At 40.0% G+C, this 22,727-nt stretch overlaps 1 protein-coding gene across 1 annotated transcript; it reads right to left on the bottom strand.

Moving 5' to 3' along the window:
* Nucleotides 1-11,565: 11,565 nt before the first annotated feature.
* On the bottom strand, nucleotides 11,566-20,812 carry LOC104589451 (GATA transcription factor 26-like). The gene is made up of 8 exons (XM_010247795.3): nucleotides 20,295-20,812; nucleotides 16,384-16,752; nucleotides 15,415-15,850; nucleotides 15,129-15,201; nucleotides 14,837-14,940; nucleotides 13,490-13,676; nucleotides 12,622-12,742; nucleotides 11,566-12,390 (listed from the first exon to the last, which is right to left on the bottom strand). The coding sequence occupies exons 1-8, from the start codon at nucleotides 20,332-20,334 to the stop codon at nucleotides 12,086-12,088; spliced, it is 1,635 nt and encodes a 544-aa protein (XP_010246097.1). The 5' UTR covers nucleotides 20,335-20,812; the 3' UTR covers nucleotides 11,566-12,085.
* Between the last annotated feature and the right edge of the window lie 1,915 nt (nucleotides 20,813-22,727).

Raw genomic sequence — 22,727 nt, 5'->3', positions numbered from 1 at the left:
ACCGGTATACATATATTCTATATATTTTATATATATTTATGTATATTATATATATATATATATATATATTATAAATGAATAAATATGCATTCTATATAAATACATATTTATAATATATGATATATTATTTATTAATTAAAATATAATATTTTATATATATTTATAACTTTTTATTATATATTTATATATATTTTTATAATATATTATAAAAATTAAAAAACTGACTAACCGAACCGATCAACCAGTTAATTGACTGGTTTCAATTACTAGTTTTCAAAAAACCGATAGGACCAATTCGGTCCTAAAAAAAAGAACAGTTCTGAAGGTCTTAGCAAGAGGCTCAGAAATAGTATAGACCAGACGAAGAGAATGTATTCTGACCAGAAACTATGCAAGTCTGTGATTATTCGAACTACTGTGGTTTTTGGGCTAGTTGGGACTGCAAATTCTCTGGCCACGAGAGGCGTACTACTGACTTGATATGTGCACGGGCAACGACTGGAATTGGAATTTGCTCCTCACCAGTCACATATTCCACCCTGTATTAGGAACATCTTCCATGAATTATAAATACAAGTATGGAAGATGTCCTGATGTGCAGTCAGGACACACTGTGAGGTCGGTGTAAGGCATACTCTGTGAGGAGCAGATCCAGACTCCAATGGCTGCCCCCATTACAGACCCTGCAGCTGAGACGACTGAGATTGTCCCATAACTACTAGCAATCTTTAAGTCGACCAAACACGAACAATTAACAAATGACGTGGTTCTCGATCGAATGCTCACACTGTCAAGTACTGTTGTTGAGTGAACTTAATATTGAAGGCTTTGAATTTTTATTGCTGGAACAAGATAAAGATAGAGAGGGACTCCAATATTACTATTCCAATATTCTAAGCAGCAAGGAGGGGGGAGCTACGTTGAAAGGTGATTCTTTTACAAAAGATGAGTTAGAGAAGAAAGTATTTGGATTTCTTTATTCCGTTTTCCTGTGTTGGGATGGTTGAACCATTCCATCTCGTCAATGACCCGGTGACCCAGCCAGTTGAACCATTGAACTGTTTGATCTGATCAATTGCTCATGGTTCAGACGTTTATTCTTTTTTTTTTCCCTTTTTGTGTATTTTTAATCGTTTCTCTCACTAATATTAATAGTTTTCATTTGTTACACTTATACGAGAAATTTGCAAGTGATATAATTTTTGTTTAATTAATAATATCATTTGACCCATTTGACCTATACAGTTGACCACTGGTCCACAATCAGATGAAAAAGCGACTCTGTTTTATTTGAATGGGTCCGGCCCATGGGCCCCAGCCCAAAGCAGTGTAAAATGCTCATTTGATCCAATCCAAGTTGTACTCCTAAAACTTTAATTGTATGGAGTCAGGATCTTCAGCCAACAAAAATCCCTCTCAACACATTCCAATATGATATGTGTTCATACATCACATGCATGGTGGGTTACAGTCTTGTGGTGGGTCTCACACATAATGTACAAACACATATCATTTTGAAATGGATTCCTCCCATGAATGACAAGAGATGTTCCTAATGTGTAATTATGGCTACGTTTGGAAGAGATGCAAATGCCGGATCAGTGCATTAATGCATTCCAGTTCAACTTTGCACTTGCTGGATTTAAGCGAAAACTATGTCGATTATTGACGTAAAAGTGGTAAGGTGTTAAATTTTTGAAGCAAACATTTACTAACTCCCATTTACCGTTAAAGTAAAAAAGAGACTGGTTTGCTTCCACCCTCCAAAACTCAACACCGGAGAGAAAGCACACATTTCATGTCGTCGACGGCCTCTAAAAGTAAGATTCCAACCAATACAATAGCCAATCTCGCAACTTCAGCCTAGATCTAATTGCTCGCTATGCTTCTTCTTCCTTGGCAAACTCCCAAGACATTGACAGCATCTCATCTCAACAGATTTTGGTGCGACATCAACTCAGATCTGATCGATTGGTGTGTTTCTTCTTCTTCAGCAAACCCCTTAGACATCGATGGCTTCTGATCGCAGGAGATGCCAACACAACTTCAACACAGGCTAGCAGTTAGAAGTAAAATTGAACATTGGAAATCCACTATCGGACTAGCTGTTAGAAGCCCATTAGCAAATAAATTTTCAGAAGCCTACAATATGCTTTTGGAAGCCCACCAGTAAAGTTAAACATGATTCGATTTGGAACCTGGATCTCCTATAAATAAAAATTCATCAAGGTTCAAAATATCGATATAGGGTGATATGCCGGTAAGGCGTATCTGCCAGTATCGAATTGGTTCAGAGGAGCCGGTCTACCCTCTGAACCACTTGCCGACTTGAAATACCCCCTGTAGGGGCATATCGGGAAGGCTCTGATATGATTATATCGACCAACACGTGACAAAATTTTGATCCTTGATGCTCACAAAGTATCCAACTGCGCATTATTGAGAATATCTTGCATACAAGTAAAATTCATTGGGAAATGTTCTCAATATGCGGCTGAATTCCTATGCTTTCACAGCATGTACAGAGTTTTTACTTGCAGAGAATCCCCTCGCATCTATTTGCCTTTTCCTTTGAGATAATCTGCTGCTTTTAGGAGCATAATTTTAAGTTGCTTGCCTTGAAAATTAAGAAAAAAAAGTCCTTCACTCTCGCAAAGGTTTTGTTTCTTTGTACTGTAAATCCAAACCGGTTCAATTAATATGCATTTTTGTGCTCAGTTGATGTAACTTCTGCATTCATCTATTGGTTAGTGCAAAATTTGCATTCAATCCATTTGCACTGGTGCAAAGTAAATAATTAACAATAAAGGAAACCAACATGAAAATCTGAGACTGAATTCATTTATCTTTACTCTGGAAATCCTCATCATCATCTCTAACTCCGAAGACTGCATGAAAAAGAACTAGAGGTAATCCGATGCCAAGTGACAACAGAAGGTGAATCACAGCTTATGTGCGGATGAGCTCAACAATGGTCACCATGACCAAGATTCCAATGCCAAGGACTAAGCGTTCAATTAAATCAGTGATGGCAACCAACAGGGCAGTGACAGGAAGCAACAGAAAATCAGTCAAGCTTGTAATTTGTATCACCGGAGGGAACCAGATTCGATCCAGTATCGAAATTGCCACCACCGTCAATAAGGTCCCAAACACCAAAGGTCTTCTCAAGAGGCTCAGAAAGATCATGGCCCAGACAGTGAGAGCATAAGATAACCAGAAACTACGCAAGTTTCTGATGGTTCGCACTGCGGCAGCTTCTGGGCTAATTGGGGCTGCAAATTTTCTGCGTTTTTGAGCTATGAATTCCTTGACCTGCTCAAGCTTGACTATCACTGCCCCCGCCATGGCACCAGCAACAAAGATAGTCGCATAACTAGCCATTGGGCGATGTCAACGGCCATGCCACCACCACCTCTCCTCGTCTTAAATAATCTTAAGACTTCAAACAAGATGGCTGTCTCCAAGTAAAGAGAAAAATAAAAAGAATGTTCTTTTCTTTCTTTGAGGGTTTTACGATCTGATGAGGGGCGATTTTGCCCTCATCTTACGTGATAACACGTAGCACCTCATAACAGTCAATTGACACCTCAGCACTACATAAGTAAACCTCCGGAGTGTCTCGGACACCTTGCAGCCGCCTTGGTCACCTCAGCACCACCTTGGCAGATCAAACTGCGATTGGATTGGCAAAACATCAAGTCGGCGTAAGAGGCGACCTGCTTCCACCGACCTGACTCGAGTTCAACTATCAACCTGCTTAACGTGCTGAGTGACCTCCTCCACGGGTAGAGTGTCGTTTCTGACTTCTCCGAGATCACGGCACTATGTTGGAAGAAGTCGGTTATCACCCCGCCCATTTCGGATGCAACTGGATAGACATTACCCGCTTACACAGAGTTCATCTTTAGGCGTGAAATCGCCTTCGAACCAAATGGGTCAGAGATCTTGGACGCGCATCGTGTCTCACGGCAGCTAGCTAGCCTATATAAAGGCATCCCCATTCACATAAAAGGTACGCGCGATTTAGCTCTCATACACTCTAGCTCTTGCGCCCTTGCAATCACATTATCAGTTCGCTGACTTAAGAATCGGAGTGCCCACCCTAGGTAAAGCAACCTGGACACTTTGATATCTACCTTCTTGCAGCTCGGCAAGGCGGCTTATTCAGTTTGGCACTCGAGCTTTCTACCAATGGGGAGAACCAGATCGCACACCATCAATTGATGTTGTTTATGGGAAATTATACCCAAAAGCCATACTCTCACACTTCCTTTCCAAGTACGTCTTCATTGGCATCTTCCAGCAACACTCTCGTCAACAATCATGTTAACAACAACTTGGTCACAGGGGGGCAAGATCAACCCGCTATGCACCCTGAGATCCCCTCTATGACTATTGGGTAGTTTACCGTGCCCCTGACCTTACTAAGTGTCCCCGTCATGCAGAATCCCAACTTTCCTCTACCCAACATGAACGCGCCTCTCCTGCCAATTGAGCCCTCAGAAGTTCTTGTCGGGATTGATGTGCACTACTTCAATGAATTGATGTAGTACATCCACGAGATAAACCTGTAGATGGGGACATGAGAAGAAAGCCAACATAGTGCTTGTGAAGAAAGCCAAGGGAAAGTGGCGCATGCGCATCGACTACATCAACCTCAACTGAGCCTGCCCAAAGGAATTTACCACTCCCTAGGATTGACTGCCTAGTAGATGCGACCTCGAGGTTAAAGCTGTTAAGCATTATGGACGTCTATTCCAATTAGAACCAAATCCAGATGGATCCAACCAACCAGGAGAAGATGGCATTTGTAACTGAAACATGCTTCTATTGTTATAAAGTTATGCCCTTTGGCTTGAATTAATTGGCAATAAAGTGATGCCATTTGTAATTGAAAAATGCTTGGGTGACCTACCATCGTCTTGTAAATAAAATATTTTTTAAGTAAATTGGCAATAAAATTGAAGTTTACGTTGATGATATGGTTGTCTAAACTCGATTTTCGTACTCTCTGATTTCTGACCTGAACAACATTTTTAGCATTCTAAGAAAAGACAACATGAAGCTCAACCCTAACAAGTGTGTCTTTGGAGCCACGTTGGGCAAGTTCCTCGAGTACATAGTGAACCGAGGTCGTCCTAGATATGAGACCCCCTAGGTCAATTAGAGAAGTTCAAAGGTTAACAAGTTGGATAGCCACCTTGAACTACTTTATGTCTAAGTAGGTTGGACGGTGTCTTCCATTCTTCAAGGCCATAAAAATTAACCAAGACTTTGAATGGACTGAAGAGTGCCAACTCGCGTTTGACGAGCTCAAGAGGTACCTCAACTTGCCACCTTTGTTAACTAGGTCGGAACCCGAGGACAAACTCAAACTCTACCTCTCTACGTATGATGAGGTAGTCATCTCGGCTCTAATTCGTGAGGTGGATAGAGTGCAACGACCATTCTACTACGTGAGTAAAGTCCTATATGCCACAGAGACCATGTACCCAAACATCGAGAAGTTGGCCTTCTCGCTAGTGCTAGTAGCTTGTAAGTTGTGTCCTTACTTTCAGGCCCATACCGTCATGGTCTTAATCGATTGACCCCTAAGGCAAGCCCTCCAAAAGCCTGAGGTCTCGGGTAGGCTGACAAAATGGGCAATTGAGCTCAGTGACTATGACATCCGGTTTGAGCAACGTCGAGCGATCAAAGCACAGGTCCTGGCTAACTTCATCATCGAGTGCACATTCAGCACCGATCCCTGAATTTTCCGAACTCGTGACCACTTCGAAGGCATCAAACAGTCTGGCATCCAGCCTGACTTGGGATGGGGAGCCTTGGATCCTCCATGTGGATGGCTCGTCCAACCAGCACGAAAGTGGAGCTAGGATGATACTCTATGAACCTAGCAAAGTAAAGCTAGAGTATGTTCTCCGGTTCATAATTTGAGCGTTGAAAAATTAAGCTAAGTATGAGGTGCTGATAGTCGGGATATCGTTGGTGAAGGAGGTCAGCGTGAAACATCTCATGGTGTGCAACGGCTCACAGCTAATGGTGAACCAAGTGAATGGGCAATATGAGACTCGAGAGCCCTCCATGTTGGCCTACCTGGCCAAGGTTAGAGAGCTCCTACCCAACTCCCACTCTTGGTACATGTAGCAAGTGCCGAGGTCCAAGAACACCGAAGTCGATGTGCTCTCGAAACTAGCTGGTGTGATGGATGCTACAAAGAGAACAATCTATATTGAAGACCTGCCATGACCTAACATAGAAAGGGTGGTAGAAGAGGTTGCTCCTATTTTGGCAGCAAAGCCGAGTTGGATGGATATGCTCGTCAACTATCTGCACCTTGGGACCCTACCTACAAAGTGCAATGTAGCTCGGAGAACGCTACGGCAAGGCTACTATTGGCATTCACACTCCCCTACATGCGTTGCTTGCGCCCAACTGAAGTGAGCTAGGTGCTACGTGAGATCCTTGAATGTCTCTAGGAGGACACTTGGGGGCAGGGCGCTTGCCCAGAAAATGCTACGGCAAGGCTACTATTGGCCCATGATGAAGGCAGATGCATTGGAATTAGTTTAGAAGTGCGACAAGTGCCAACGGAATGCTAACGTACCATACTAGTCTGTTGTCAACCTGAGGTACCTTATCAGTCCGTGGCCATTTGCATAGTGGGAGATAGATATCCTCGGTCCCTTTCCACCTGCGACTGAACAAAGGAGGTTCTTAGTCATTGTGATTGACTACTTTATGAAGTTGGTGGAAGCTGAGCCACTAGTATCAATTATAGCATAAAACGTACAAAACTTTTTCTGGAAGAGCATCATCTATGGATTCAGACTCCCCAAGGTGTTGATATCAAACATGGGGAAGTTGTTTGAAGACATAATATTTCAGGATTGGTGTGTTGAGATGGAAATCTAGCAAAATTTTACTACGTTGGCTCACCTTCAGGCAAACGGTCAGGCCGAAATGACGAACAAGACAATACTCCACGAACTCAAAGCTTGGCTCTCCCGAGATGGGTTTGTGGGTGGGCGAGTTGCCCAGTGTCCTTTGGGCTTGCCGAACTACTATCAAGATGGCAACTGACGAGACTCATTTTAACCTAACGTACGGGATGAAGGTTATCATCCTAATTGAGATCGAAGTGCCAACCTTACAGTCTGAGACGTACGATGAGGAGGCTAGCGAGGATGAGTTGCAAACGAACCTCAACCTGGTGGAAGAATTCCGTGAGTTAGCCTATATTCGGCCGTATCGCGGCATACCAAAAATGAGTAGCTTGGTATTATAACACCTGAGTTAAGAGGTGTCAATTTCAAGTTGGCGACCTAGTACTCAGGAAAGTTATGGTACCTAAGCGAGGCATGGTAAAGCTAGGTCCGAATTGGGAAGGCCCTTATAGAGTTATCAAGGTGATTAGTGAGGGTACGTATGAGCTCAAAACATTGGATGGGAGACAAGTACCCCATGCATGGAACATTGAGAACTTAAGGAGACATTATGTATGAAGAGTTTGGAAGTTTCGAGCGACGTCCGCAAAGACTATAAATTTCACTAAGTATAAAAATGAGACTGCCCGGCCTGGCGACCTGATCTAGACGATCTACGCTATGAGCACTTCGGCTAAGCTATACACAAGAGGAAGTCAAGCCGCTTTCAGCCCTAAGGCCCCCTATGTCGAACTTGGAAAATGTCGGTAGCTCGGTAACTCAGACATATAGCTCGACAACATTTCGACTTAGCCAAAATTGCAAGTCCAGTTGTTTCAAGACCCTAACATAGGCGCACTTTGACAATCCCAGATCGTGTTTTCATACTTAATCTATTTTCTAGCAGTGAAAAATAAAGAGTGAGAAAGAAGGCACAAAGTGTACAGGAAAGATCGTTTCATTCAAAAACAAAGGGGCATGACATATAGCCAAACAAAGAGTTAAGAGCACACAGACTCTAAAAAGAAACAATTAAGAGCACACAAGTTTTAAAAAGAAGCATTAAGGAGCATGCAGGTTCTAGGTACAACAATTCCTTAAAGAACGTAAACAGAAACTCCCCACCGACAGTCACTCCTCCTCATCACCTTGTAGATCGTCGTCAACCTCATTCATGCCCTCGTCCTTTACCACATTGTTGACCTCGCCATCTTCCTCGTTCGGAGTTAGAGGCTCTTGGTTGACCAACATGGCTAGTTCATCTGATATCAACCTAATAAACAGGTTACCAAAATCAAAGTTGGGATGTAGGGACTTGAGGAAGCGACGATGTAGCTTGAATCCCCTCTTCATATAAGGAAGGGCGTTATTGACCTTTTCCTGCTCATAATCTAGCGACATGCATAAGTGCTTGACCGTTGCGACCTCGACGCGACAAATATCCTTAGTATATTTAGTTTGTCGCTCTTCCGGCTAACGACCCTTAGTCTGCACTTCAGCGGTAAGGGCAACAATGATTCCTTTGGTCTGCTCCAACCCGTGCTGCATGCCGGTACTAAGCTTGAGGAAGCGTTGGTGGTCCTCCTCTACACTGCGGTGAGCCGCCTCAACGCTCAGGTGAGCTCCTTCTAGTTGGGCCTATAGGGCCTCTATGTTCGCCTGCATTTCACAATTTTCATGCTTGGACAAGGTGATCTGATTTAGCAAGACCTGGCCCATCGTGTTCATTTGCAAGAAAGAAAAAATAAACAAATAAGGTCTAGAAGGAAATAAATGCAAATATCAGAAATAGAGGTCATACTTGAAGGATGCACCGAATCATCCTTGTGCCAACATCAGAAGGATCAAGCCCATTGTAGAATTGTAAGTCCTCAGCGAGAAGGATTCCTCTCCCCATTCGCAGAGCAACTAGAGGATCGATGAGACGGTCAATGATCGAAATGTCGATGTTAGGGATGAAACGGGGTATGTTGGAGTGATAGGGGCCAATAGCGCATTCTTCTGAGGTAACCTGAGGGGATGGGATGACCAGATCTGTGGCAACCTAAGTGGGCTCTACGGACATGTGGTCACTACCCCCTTCAAGGTTGGCGACCTTGGGCATGCACGTGGAAGGCCTCTCCTCGGCATCGGCCGATGAACCCTCCGTTGATGAGTGAAGCCGCCCTCCTCTTCTTCTTTGAGGGCCTCTTAGCCTTTTCTAGGAGAGAACTAGTACATGCCAGCCTGAGAAGACATACAAAAGAAAAGTAAGTTAGCCGAGCTAGAGGGTAACCTCCAATAAAAAAACAAAAGACGATTCAGCCGACCTACCTATGGGACTCAGGCAGGCCTGAACGATAGGCTCCGCTAAGAACTTATCTATTAGTAACCACTAACATACGAGGTGTTGGTCTTCAACACTAAACTCTTCATCGAACTCGACCTCAGAGGCCTTTCTCACCCTACGTCGCCAGACGATGTCTATAGGCCAGCCGACCTCCCAAGAAATGAAGAAGTACCTACTCTTCCAATCCCTGACTTTCATGGGAAAACCTCCTAAAGCTTATAACCTCGGCGCAAAGACAAGTAAAAATAGTAGGGCTCGTTGGGAACCTTCTTTATACTACACATCCCCGAGAAGACATCTATATCTTGAGTAAAAATTGTCCCCACGAGGGTTCGAATGGCATTCGAGTGAAGTTGCCCCAAAGAAATATTGTAGAGAGAAAGCACCTCAACAATGAATGGGTGAAGAGGAAATCAGATGCCAACGACCAACACTTCGTCGAAGACACAAACTTTGCCTCGGCCATGACTCCAAGGGAACTGGTTCAAGCCAGGCTGAATATAGTTGAATTCACTTGGGATGTATAATGCAGACGCTAAACCAACAATTTCCTCCCTGCTTAGCTTGCTAGGAACAAACTGGGAGCTGGCCTCTGACTCTTGCCAAAAAGTTAACCCAATGTGGAAATCTCACCAATCTCGTGCTGTGGGCCCCAATGTGAGGCCCCAGCAGGATTTTGCCCACCGAATTGACAACAGTCTCTTAGTAGAATTCTCCTCCAATTGTTTGCCCCACTCTCTCGCTGGAAATCTCAAAACAATGCAAATGGGACCCCCCTATTTTATAGCCTTGGGCATGGAAAATTGACGGACAAGGCGACACGATGACAGATCGACAGTCTAGAAGGGTGCACCACTCACAGGCGAATTTGAATTTTAAAAATTTACATGCTTAATTTGAAATTTGAAATTCAAATTTTTCGCGTTAGCCTGCCCTTGAGCCGAGCTGGGCAAACAAGACGAACGATTTGTGAACTAACCGAGCGAATCACCACGAGTCAAAGACTGGCTACGAGCTACTACCTTCACTGAACCGGCATCGATTCGGGAGTGGGGGCAATTGATGAGGGCTGGTTTGGCCCTCCAGTGACGTGATAACACATAGCACCTCAAAACAATCAGTTGACACCTCAACACCACGTAAGTAAACTTTGGGAGCGCCTCGAACACCTAGCAGCTGCCCTGACGACCTCGGCACCACCTTGACAAACCGAAGTGTGACCAGCCCAGGAAAACGTCAGGTCTGCGTAAGAGACAACCTGCTTCCGCCGACCTAACCCAAGTTCAGCTATCGACCTGCTTGACGTACTAAGCGACATCTACTGGCGGATTGTTGTTTCTAACTTCCCTGAGATCATGGTGCCACGTTGGAAGAAGCCGGTTATCATCCCACTCGTTTTGGAGGCAACTGGATAGACATTACCTGCTTACGTAGAGTTTATCTTTGAGCATGAAACCACCTCTAAACTAGATGGAGTGGAGATCTCAGACACGCTTCGTGAGTCTCACGATAGCTAACCTATATAAAGGCATCCCCATTCACAGGAAAGGTACGCACAATTAGCTCCCATACACTCTAGCTCTTGCACCCTTGCAATCACATTATTAATTCTTTGACTTAAGCATCAGAATGCTCACCCCAGGTAAAGCAACCCAATCACTTTGGTATCTTCCTTCTTGTAGCTCAACAAGGCGACCTACTTAGTTCGGCATCGGACAGTAGGGAGCACCATATCGTGCACCATTAAGATCCATCCATGGTGCAAAGTATTCATCCTTTCTTCATGATAATAATCTCCTAAGAACCAAGAAGCTCTTGTCTTGAAACCTTCAAGTTTTAGCCAATGCTTCCGAACCAGAACGACTTTTTTCCTTGTTCAGCCTCCGGTTTGGTTTTGAATTTTATTCTTTTAAACACTTATTAGGCTATTTCCAATGTCTTTGACCTATCGTTAGCCCAATCGGTCCAACCATTCAAACTGATGATAAGTCAGTTGCAGAACGGACTAACCCCAAATCCAGTAGTCAGTCCAAAACCATTGGCTTTGTCAGAGACCCATCCACCCAAATTCGAAATTGGTCACCTTTTATGGGTTTGTAAGAATTAATATTACTTTGTAATGGTTGGATATGACTTTTGCAACAGTTTGAAATGGTTAAGCAAACCAAGTTCCGACCATGCTGACAAATAACATTAAGAAAAACCAAGGAATATGCATCATTAGTAGCATCAAACATGGCTATAGAGAATAGAAAACTAACATGCAAAATTTGTCACATTCCTTAGCTACTGGTCACTAAAAATCAGTCATGGAGACTTTAAGTAGGCATTACTTGCATTCCCTTTCTCAATTAATCTCCTCAGCACACAAAGACCTTCATCCAAAGTCATTTTAACAAAAGCAAAGGTGCCAACACATGCGGCACCAAAGGTATACTCGATGACTATAAGCTATTTCAAAGCTTATTTGGCAAGCAGCAACTAGAATAAGTACATGCAAAACTCTCCATAAAGCTCTAGACAAGGCCACCTCCTCTGCAGTTTGAGCTATATATTACAATCATTTGTCAGACTCAGCCTATACAAAAAAGCCATCCACATCCATCCCTTAATATTCCAATACTCAAACATGTCAGCATTATTTGAATATGGCAAAGGGAAGGGAAAAAGAAAGATAGGGAAAAAAAGTGATTAAAAAAAACACCAAACCTCATTTACACAGTTCTTTTGCATTGCAGAATGTAAAACCATGCATACTGCAGACTCCCTTCTTTCCAAGAGTGATGCCCATATAACCACTCAAGGATAAAACCATTCTGTATGGACAAACTCAGGGATGAATAAGATGGGGGAATACTGTGCTACTACTAGTGCTGGCCTGTTGCACGACAAAACTTGAAGATGGGGGTAGTAGTTCTGCCTGAGGGAAGGATCCATTGGACGGCACATCCAGCAGTAGATCTTGGTCGGAACTATCATCAGTAAACTGGAAAGAGTCAAACATGAAGGAACTCCCATCTGGAGGGAAAGCAAATAGGCTACTTGGACTGAAGCAAGACCCATCACTTTCAATGTTATCCTTTGTGAAATAGCTGGCCTTCATGACTCTTTTGGGACTCATTATATTCTGAGGCTCTGAAATGGAAAAAGAATCCATGAGGTTTGGATCCCAAATACATTTGAACAAAGGTAAGCAATTCTTTTTTATTTACAGAATACAAACTAAGGAGGTGAAAAAAACACTGGACCTTTTTTATTCTGCTCAAAAAGCCTTTTTTGTGTCCAATGTCATGATTAAGAGTTCTACAAATGTAAAGTAACAATAACAGCACTCACTTTATGGTAGTGCATTAGAAAACAGCTGACCTGGAAAGTTTTGATTTTGTCCACCACATGATCTCTTGACAGTTGATAATTCACTTGACCCAAGGACACCAGTTCCTATTGCAGCCCCCTTCCCTTCTGTAACCTTTTTACGTTTCACATCCTAGAGCCATGGAAACAGAGAACAAAAAATTAATTGAAACACACAAACCAAGGATCAAATTTTTGAAATAATACGCCCCATATCGGGTATATCGTATCATATCTTCTGATTCCTGATGCACCTGTTTACAGGTGTTTTCAGGAACCCATTTTTTAAATTATATATATGTAACTATATTTAAAACTGAAACTTGAAACAAAAAAACACTAAAAAATAATGGGGGGGAGTATTGTTGAAAGTACCAATAGACAGAGGTGTATCCATACTTTAAACCATGATACAAACAGAGAGTTGAAGAAATTGCTTCTTTTTATCAATATAACTAATCAAAGCTTTATTGATATTTAAGTTGAAGAATGATGTACAATCAGAAATATACCAAGTATCTCTATTTTGGGCAATATTCCCTGCTACCCTCACCTCTGATTTCAACTTTTTGCTTATTACATATTCCCATCTTGGGATCAACACAGCAATACAGTTGATTTCTGCTCATTATTTGCCTTACCAAAGCATCAGCTATTCCGTTAAACGATCTTAGGGTCCAGTTAAGAAGTTGTTCTCAACTTCAACTCTGTAACCAATTGTTTTACCTCCCTCATAAGGTGTCTATATTCCCAAGAGCATGTACTGTTATACTTACCCAAGAAGAAGGTTGGATACAATTCTATTTTTAATTTCCAGTAAATCCAATCAACTCAAGTTTTTGATTGTTATGACATCCAAATTTAGGTTATTAGTTCTTACCTTAAGCAGATTATAGTGTTCTACCCATTTGGACTTTGTCAAATTGACCAACACAAGCCGCTTCAGAGTCTTACAGTCTTCAGTGGTCCCTCCAGGGAAAGAGAGATCAAAGACTCCTTCCGCAAGAAGTTGCTGAAAGGAAGACAAGTTCTCTTTGAACTGAGGGCTATCAAACATGCTCTTAAGGCTGCACATACGACAAAAAGATATTGCATCACTGTCATGGATTAGAAACCCAAAAACCTGAAATCATCTTCTGCATTACACATACAGGGTATACGTGCAAATAAAATAAATAAATAAAGAAATAAATATATATAAACAAAATGAAATGGCAACAAGAATAACTTAGCCTTCCCCCTCTAATATCTTCCAACTGGATTCTTTAGATTAGTCTAAACAATCTAGGAATCTACCAAGAGGAAACAGGGTTAGTGTCCCTCTAGCCGTCCTCCATACATGGGGCCAATTTCAGCCTAAAATCTTTGTTGTGCTTGCAACAAGGCATTTTATGAACAACTTTCAATAAAAAATTATGTTTCTGATAGATAATATGATTTGGGGAATCACCAATTAAAGGTGGGGTGTAGGGCTGAAATGGAATGCAGAGATTGAACACATGGCTAATAGGCAAAATTATCTCTTCAAGTGGAAGAAAGAGGACAGGTTGCACAACTAGCATAGTTGTCAAGGCGATGCCTATGCGACAAGGCACCCTTGGAGGCTCGCCTTGCCTAGTCGCCAAGCAGTTTTGCATATTGTGTAATAAAATACTTTTATATTGTTTTTTTTTTTGAGATTATAATTATAAAATAGACATTATTAAAGAAAAATATTCATTTTTTGTGTTTATAAACATTTCTTTTTATTATTTTCTTATTTGTAAGGGTTTAATCAACACAAACATTGCTAACTTCTATATTGAACCCTCAATGACTTCAAAATCTGAACAATAAGTAAGGGAAGAACTTAAATTTTGTCTAATCAACACATTTCTTCTTCCACATCTTCTTCTTCTACTTCTTCTTCCACCTTTTCTTTTCTTCTTTTCCTATAACAAAATAGGGGTTCAGCCCCTATATTTTACTTAAAAAAATTGTAACCATATCCTAGGGAACTACCCTAGGATATATGATTTTTACTTAAAAAAATCCATCGCCTAGGCGATGCCTAGGCGCCCGCCTAGGGGACTAGGCGACAAGGTGCCCCCCTGTCGCGTAGCCTCGCCTTGGCACCTTGAAAACTATGACCGCTGGTTTACAAATTCTATGTGCACATTATACAATTCTCCAATCTATGCTTTTGCAACCTTGTTATCATTAAAAAATGAGTAATAAGGATACTAACCTGTCAGGAAGTCTGGCAGTATCTATAGAAGGTAGAAATTTCATCAATTGCTTCTGGTCTTCATGTGTCAAATGATTCACAAACTCCTCGAAGTCAATGACATCCTACTCCAAACATGGACTGCAATCATGTAAGCTACACAACAATCTAAGGAAAACAGAATATTAACCACCTAACTATGAAAACTAGGTCACACTGAGAGCCTGATAAGTGAAACTCAGATGCAGAATCAAGATTCAAAGAATAACTTACAAGTAAAATCAAATAAAAAGTGTTAGAAGTGCAATCTTACTTCCAGACTTATGGATCTAAGTAGTGAATTGTGATGCCGCAGAATCTGTGATTTTTCAATGAGCTCCTTATCCCTGTGACATCAAGAATAGGAAGTTTAACCCACAGAAAGAGATTGAGTTATTGTGCCGAGTAAAATTTTGTTCTGCCCATGCATACCAGGTATGGACACTGGGATGCAGGACCAAGACCTGTAATGGGTTCTCCACTGTCCTCTAAACCATGCTTAGGAAGTGATAACAGAAACTACAACTAGTTCCCAATAGAATTCAAAACAAGTGACTCACCTTTTAGTCAGATCTCGTTGTGTGTCTTGTCCTGTAGACTTCTTCAATTTCTCCTTGCCAAGACTCGGAAAATATACACCCTTGTTACCATTATGTACAAGAACAGATGCAGAACCCGAGTATCCCTCATGTACTAGGCATGATTTGTTATCTACTGAAAGAGAGCTGGCTTCAGATTCTTCCTCTCGAGCAACTGCACTCGGGTGCTTGATGAGAATACTTCCATGTCCTATCTCAACAGAGACCATTGGAGTCTCACTTTCGAAAAGCAAGTCCTCTTCTGAAGATCCCGAGAAATAAGAAGATGATTGTTGTTCATGTAAAATCGAGCATAAATCTTTTGTAAGCTTCTCAACAGAAGATGGCTTTGGGCGACTGACACAAGTCCTCTTCCTTGATGGCACAAGTGTATCCCACACTGTGGATTGGGGTGGACCTGAAAATGTCATAAACTGGATTTATGAACTTGAGCACATCAAGCACAATAGCAAGCTACTACATCGATGAAAATGGATCATAAAAACTTCAATTTCACCTGTTAATAATCTTTTACACATGTCAGCCTATTATTCCAGTAATGATTTGGATAGTTATTCCCTTATTAGGTAAAAACGTACTACCAAAGAAAATAAAGTGATGTCAAATAGCAGACAACACATTTGGTAAACTCTGAATCAGAAACACAGTTCTGCTTGACAGGAGCTACAACAAATAAACAGAATTTCATATATTTTGACTGTGTATTAACATCTAGATATAACATGCCAATTTTGTTATTTTATTCAAGACATGGAAATTGGAACTTGGAACCACTATTCAATTCTACACTCCAGTGCTATTTTTAGGCTTTACAAAAAGTAAAATGCAAAGTATGAATGAATACATACACACTACTATTTCAACCCTCATATGGCCTGAGCTTTATCCATATAAAACGCAGACATGAAGAAATAAGGATATTGATTCAACCTGTCAAATCACTTGCTTCTGTGCCACCAAATTGTGCACAACTCTCCGAGTAAGATATGGCTGATCCTGAACTTGATCTGTTACTTGTATCTTCTTCAATAGCCTTCCGGAAGTTTTGGTCACATTCAGGGGCTTCCCTTTCAGCTACCATATTGTCGTGACTTTGTCTTCTTTTGTGAAATTTTGCATCTTTGGCCTTAATGGGTATGCTCTTCACTTTTGGAGCTCTATAATCGTCATAATCATCAGGCTCTACCCTGGCATGTAGTGGAGTATAGTTTGCAAGTGTTCCCTTGGTTCGCCATCGAGACCCACATGCGTTACAGAGAATTGGCTTTTCTGGTGGCCCATTACGCCAAAGAGGGGTACCTATAGCATCACTTATTTGTCAGCAGCCAATGTATAAACAAATCAATAAGCAAGAACGACTTGAAAACACACCATGGATTGAACTTTAGATACAGAAAATGAAGAGGAGTTGAGCATGCTCATATAAATTGTTAGCAACAATCTACAGTTGTGAAGGTGATAAAGCAAACATGCGAGGCAACGGTTTTTAATTAAAATGAACTTAGTTTAACTTATTTTCCTAGTTTCTTTTATGTGTTAGCTTGTTTCCCTAGTCAAAGTAAACAAGGGGGTGAATCATCTATTAACTAATGCCTAAAGGGGAGACAAAGAGAATGTGCAATTAGAGGATCAGAAAGAAAAGCAGGCAAATAAAGGGACAAACTACAAAGCACTTGTTATGCTGAATATGATAGGAATAAAGGGAAGAAGGTTGGAGAATGCATGCTTGTGTGAATGTTGATAGGAGGGGGGGAACTAAAGAGATGGAGACCCTATTCTGCCAAATATATGAACAGCAGGACAGAAAGATTGATGATTTTTTGTTTTTCTTACAGAGATTGAGGGAAAGTAGAAGAGGCATTTTACAAAGAATACCATGGTGAACGCTACTAGTTAAAGTCCAATTGTGGTTAAAACATATTTTGGTTCTTTTAACTAAAAAAAAAACTTAACTTTTATAATGCCATTTTACCACTTTTGTCCTTATTTATACAAAATGATATGATGTAGCACAATATGCATGATCAAGCAGAAGGAAACCTCCAAAAATATGATGTTCATACTTCATACACCTAGGTGGATAAGTTTGGCACACTCCCATGTAGAAACACCAAGGCAAAGAACAAGGCAACCTCCAAAAACACACTTATTGCCTAGGTTGACACCTGGGCATCATCTTGACAACCATGGTCAATTCAAAATAATACAACTGATGTTTCCTGTTATTCTACGAAAAGTTGACAAGAATAAAGGTTATTAGGCTATTAATCATGCATATAGTACCATATGCAAAAAAATCTTTATTTATGATTACACGGCCATCTACATGTATGTAGCCATTTTTTTACAATGCAAGACCATGTAAGTCTCTTTTGTAATGAAAAGCCTAAAAGACTTATTGAACTTCTATAGCAGAACCATTAGCACTATGATTCTTAAGCATTTCTCTACATAGAAAACATTCTGAATGTCAATTGGTTATCAGTGAATAATTAAGATCCCAGTGTTATATGTGCAAGTACACCATGATAAATAGCAAACAAGACAGAAAATACACTCCTTTGCAATGTTGTAGCCAGGCCATAGCACAGGCTATTATAAAAGTGATCATGAACATCATATTTATGATTGCAACTCTGCCCAACTTGCAATGGTTGTTACATGGAGTTGTATTAATTCAGGGCACAAATCAATATGTGATTTGAGGCTATTGTAACCATGTACAAACATGTACCAACAAACTGAATCTCAGAATAAGGTAACAAATATCCCAACAGAACCATCTTTAACATTTACCTAGGTTACAAAAAGTCAATAACAAGTTTAAATTTTGGAAGGTTAACCAGCAGAACCAATTCCACCCTACATGGTAAATCCAGGATTGAGGTAAATAGCAGATAGATTCCCTTACCCCACCTATTTAATGAACTTGAGATGTCTTACTGCAAGAGGCCCTTAAATGGAGATGATAGAACTTGGAAAGAACTTAAAATGCTGATTTAACCAGGATACTATGAAATTATGTAGAAAGGTGCCCTTGGTTATTTGGTGAATCACCAACTACTGACATACATCTGTAGAATTTCAACAGCTCAGGTTGGATGCAACTGTTCTTTACTAACTTTTATGCAGTCCTGTTTTCCCCCTCTCCTGTTATTGTTGTGAGGTTCTGGTTAAGTTTAATATATAAAATCAATGAATTCTTTATTCATTTATTTTCTAAGTCTTCCCTAATGTAGGTTCTGTCCTGTGCAACATCGGATGCAAAGCAGTGTGGTTGACAAGAATGTAGGAGTGGATGAAGGATATAAGTGAGGCAAACAGGCTCAAGGATAGAGTTCAAGCAACAACAATCCACTAAATGAGAAGAAAATCCAAAGAGCAAGTTTACAAGAAAATGAACAAACAGAAAGTTGGGAAGCAGGTAGTGATAGAATCCTTAGTTTGGGCTAGGAGACACTAGAGAAATGTTAACTTTTAACCAATGACTTGGAAAATGCAATACCAAGCCAATGACCTCAACAGAGGCAGAAGAATATATGTAACCGAGCTGAGCCCAACCTAAATGAGCTTTCATAATAAATATCAGTCTCCCATTTGTCTCAATGATTTTGGTGCAATTCCTTTCAGGGGCAATGTTTCCCAGTGTCTATCATAAATGGAAAAATGTGAAAATTCTGAACCATGCTATCTCCTTTTCAAACTCATTTCAGTAGTTTTGAAACTTGTCCCCTTTCTAATATCAAACAATTAGGAAGCAAGAATAGAATGCAACAACTACCATTAGTGTATGCGCTCCCATAATTCTGATTAAAATAGATAATTAAATTTAAGTTTTAACATTTGCATCAAGCCTCAGCAATGTAAAGAAATAAAGATTCTTTTCCAAGGAGAAACTCAAATAGTTTTTCTGCTACCAAATGCACCCGATGCTCAGCTCTAAAACTACAGAAGAAAAGTATTTATTAGGTGTAGAAAAGCATTGGTGTAATGTAGTAGATTTCAGAAACATTTAAGAACTTATTGAGATTTAAAAGTATCCCTTCAGGAATTAGATGGAACAGTTTCAGAAACAGTACTACCAACAGAACATCAATTAGGATGAATCTGAGAGTAGATGTTTATTAGTAACCTATTCATATAAAACAAAAACAATCAAAATATGAGAAGCAAAGGACTTCAAACATTGAGTTTAGCACAAGTACATTCATCCTAATCGATCCATAAAAGATGCCCTTCAAAACATAGAGAATTATAGATGGAAAAGAATTAGAACGAGGCATGACTCAATAAAAAATTTCCTTTTCTTCTTCTTTTTTTCATAAAGAAACTGCCTAAAATGGCAGGAAGATATTAAAATAACCAAAACACAGATTCTCTAAGAACCCAGTTCAGTGTCGCCTGCGAAGTTAAAACGCCAAGGAAATGAATGGTTATATACTTAAAGGAATATGAACACGAATGTATAACCAAAAAATGGAAGAAGAAAATAAGAGAAAAATTATTTCAATACACAAAAATTCATATAAGGACAAATGTTCAAAGAGAAAAGGCGGACACTTTGTAGTCTTGTATCATTCAATAAATTCACAAACGAGACAGTGAGGAGAAAAAGAATTACACATCACAACATATTCTTATTCATTTTCCTTGTTCAAGTAATCTCTTCATCATTGAAATACACTATTGTCTGGACATCTCTCTCGACAGAAGAAATTGATTTAAATAAAGAATCCCCATTTACATAAATGAGGAAAAAAAAAAGAAAACAGAAGCCAATTTTTTCTTGAATATTCAGCACCAACAAAGCAGAAAACCATGGAAAACGAATAAAAACTCACTTGTAACTCCACAGTGATAGCAAGGCCCTTGCTTGCCCATGCTTTTCTCGCTCCTTAATTACCAAACAAAGATTCAAAATAAAGAAAAGAAAGGGAAAAATAAGAGAAAAAGAAGCCCACTGATCTTCTTGATGAAAATTCAAGAAAAAAAAAATGGAATAATTTTCGTTTGTTCTCTTCAACCCCGTTTAATCAATTTACTGGGTGTGGAGGTCTGTTCTGCTAAAACCCAGGTAGAGTTTTCAGAAGGAAACCAAAAACCCAACAAACACAACAGGTTCTTCCTTATAGTCTCAAAAAAAAAAGAGAAAATAGCAGAATCAACCAAATACAGGGAGGCTGAAATGGGATTTTAGCCCGGAATCTGTACAATCCAATGGAAGATAAAGAACCCTCGAAGGAATCAAAATAAAGGTGGAGAAACGAAGGTAAAATGGAAGGTGTTTCTATGACTTCTTGTTGTTGTTCCTATTGTATATAGAAGAGTAAATGTTCAGCTTTCATTGCTTTATTTTGATGTTATTGAAAAACTTGCTACTCCTTTTTATATAAAAAAATGATTTTAATTTTATAATGGAGTAAGGGTAGAGGAATATTATTACATATATCCTGTTGACTCTGGACTTTTCTGCTTTAATTTTTACAACCTAAAATCAAAACAACACCACCCATAACCCATTTAGATAGAAAAAGAAAAACGAGAGATCAAAAAAAAAAAAAGAGCAAGAGCCAAAGAAGTAAGAACAATAGAAAAAGAAGAAACAAACAAGAAGAGCTTTTATTTTCTCTAGCAGGTAGCAGATAAAAAAAGAAAGAAAATCTTTTCTTCTGTGTTTTAACCGTCCATTACCCTATGATCTTGATGACTATGGCGGGGATGTAGCTCATAAAATAACTATCAGTGGATTTTTTTTTCTTGCAAAAATCTAACTCTAAATTAAAATTAGAAAAAAAAAAGAAGAGAGGAAAGCTAGAAGCACAAGAACCTTTAGAAAAAGAAATTTGATTTTTTTAAATGATTTCTTAATTTCTAGAAATTAAGAAACTATAAGATGGAAACGTATACACTGCAATACTGCTCTACATCGCTAACGTACACGTGTCCCAGTGATTAAATTCTTCCTACTTTCACTTTTTTTTTGACTTTCTGGCAGGACAACAGTCAAGAATATCTGCTCCGTAAAAGGAACGGCAGTGATTGATGGTGCAGAGAAAATATGTGCGGTCAACGATGCTCGACTGTATAAACTTTTGTAGCCCTCGTAACATATAAAATTGCTTGAAGAAAAGAATAAAAAAAGATTTCAGGTTTTTTTTTCTCTTAAATTTCGAAAATGTAAAGCTTTACCTAGTCAATACTCGTATTGGTGGGTCCCGCCAGAACTCATAACTGCTTGGCTTTGGTCGACCGGTTCTCTCTTTTTTTTTTATTTATTAATCTATTTCTTCAAAATAATAAAATAATAAAAAAAACAGAGAGAGACGAGACGTATTCACCAGGGGAAGGGCGGAAGCACCCAATTTCCGGTACAACCCGTTATTTATTTTGGTGATTTATAATTTTCTTTTATGGATGTCATAAATAATAATTATATAAGTAAAATGTCAAAAATACCCTCCCTTTCAATATATCAAAATTCCCCTAATGTCCTTCAAGCCCTTTTTATTAACATCAGCATCGTACCTAATTTTCTATTACCCGTAAAATATATACAATTTGTTCAGTGAAATTGGGGACAGATGGCACAAGACTATAGGTTGATCATCAGAGATGATTTCATCAATTGGAGTTATGGGAATCCATGTTTATTCTGGACCGTGTGACCAGATGATCACATTGTTTTTATGATGTAACCGTACGTGTCCTGACCATTTGGTGAGAAAAGGAAGAAAACGAAGGATGGTTTATTCAGTCGGAGGAAAAAGGGGTGTAGGCCTTTCGGTGGTTAGATGTCTAAGGGGGCATTAATTTGGGCTTTCTTCCCATCAGGGATATGCCCCACAGATTGAATGGACTAGACTGATGGGCCCCCATTGGCCATCTTCCAAGATGTTAATGTCAACATGGGCCCACGAGATGCTTTTCTGTTTGATGCAGCGAAGGAGCCCAATCAGTAGCAACGAACCAGTGTGATAAACTGCTAATGTATCATAGTGAAACACTGCATCATTTGTTTCCTCGAAATAAAGCCTTGATTTGATTTATCTTTCAATTCCATGGGCCCTACGTACGCGGTACACTAACACTGCCCGGTGCCCATGCATGAGAATATCAATACAAGGGTAATTCGGTCATCTTGAAAGAAGACGAAGGGCAATCTCGTCATTTAGAACTCCCATGTGCGATCGTGCATGTGCATGTGTGCCCAATGAGAGAAGTAGTATAAAAAAACTGGCAAGGGGCATGTGTGGACAGTATACCTACCGGCTGCT

This window comes from Nelumbo nucifera, chromosome 1 (genome assembly GCF_055504915.1).
Source record: "Nelumbo nucifera cultivar China Antique chromosome 1, China Antique-T2T, whole genome shotgun sequence".
Classification (NCBI taxonomy): Eukaryota; Viridiplantae; Streptophyta; class Magnoliopsida; order Proteales; family Nelumbonaceae; genus Nelumbo; species Nelumbo nucifera.
Note: the sequence above shows the minus strand (reverse complement) of the source record. Positions and strands in the feature narration are given on the sequence as shown.

Bases quoted from the DNA above. Each gene is read 5' to 3' on its own strand.
- LOC104589451 (XM_010247795.3), bottom strand. From the start codon at position 20,334: ATGGGCAAGCAAGGGCCTTGCTATCACTGTGGAGTTACAA. The intron at 15,851-16,383 runs GTTGAATCAATA...TGACATTTTCAG, and splicing joins AGAAGCAAGTGATTTGACAG to GTCCACCCCAATCCACAGTG. The intron at 15,202-15,414 runs GTGAGTCACTTG...TTGATGTCACAG, and splicing joins CAACGAGATCTGACTAAAAG to GGATAAGGAGCTCATTGAAA.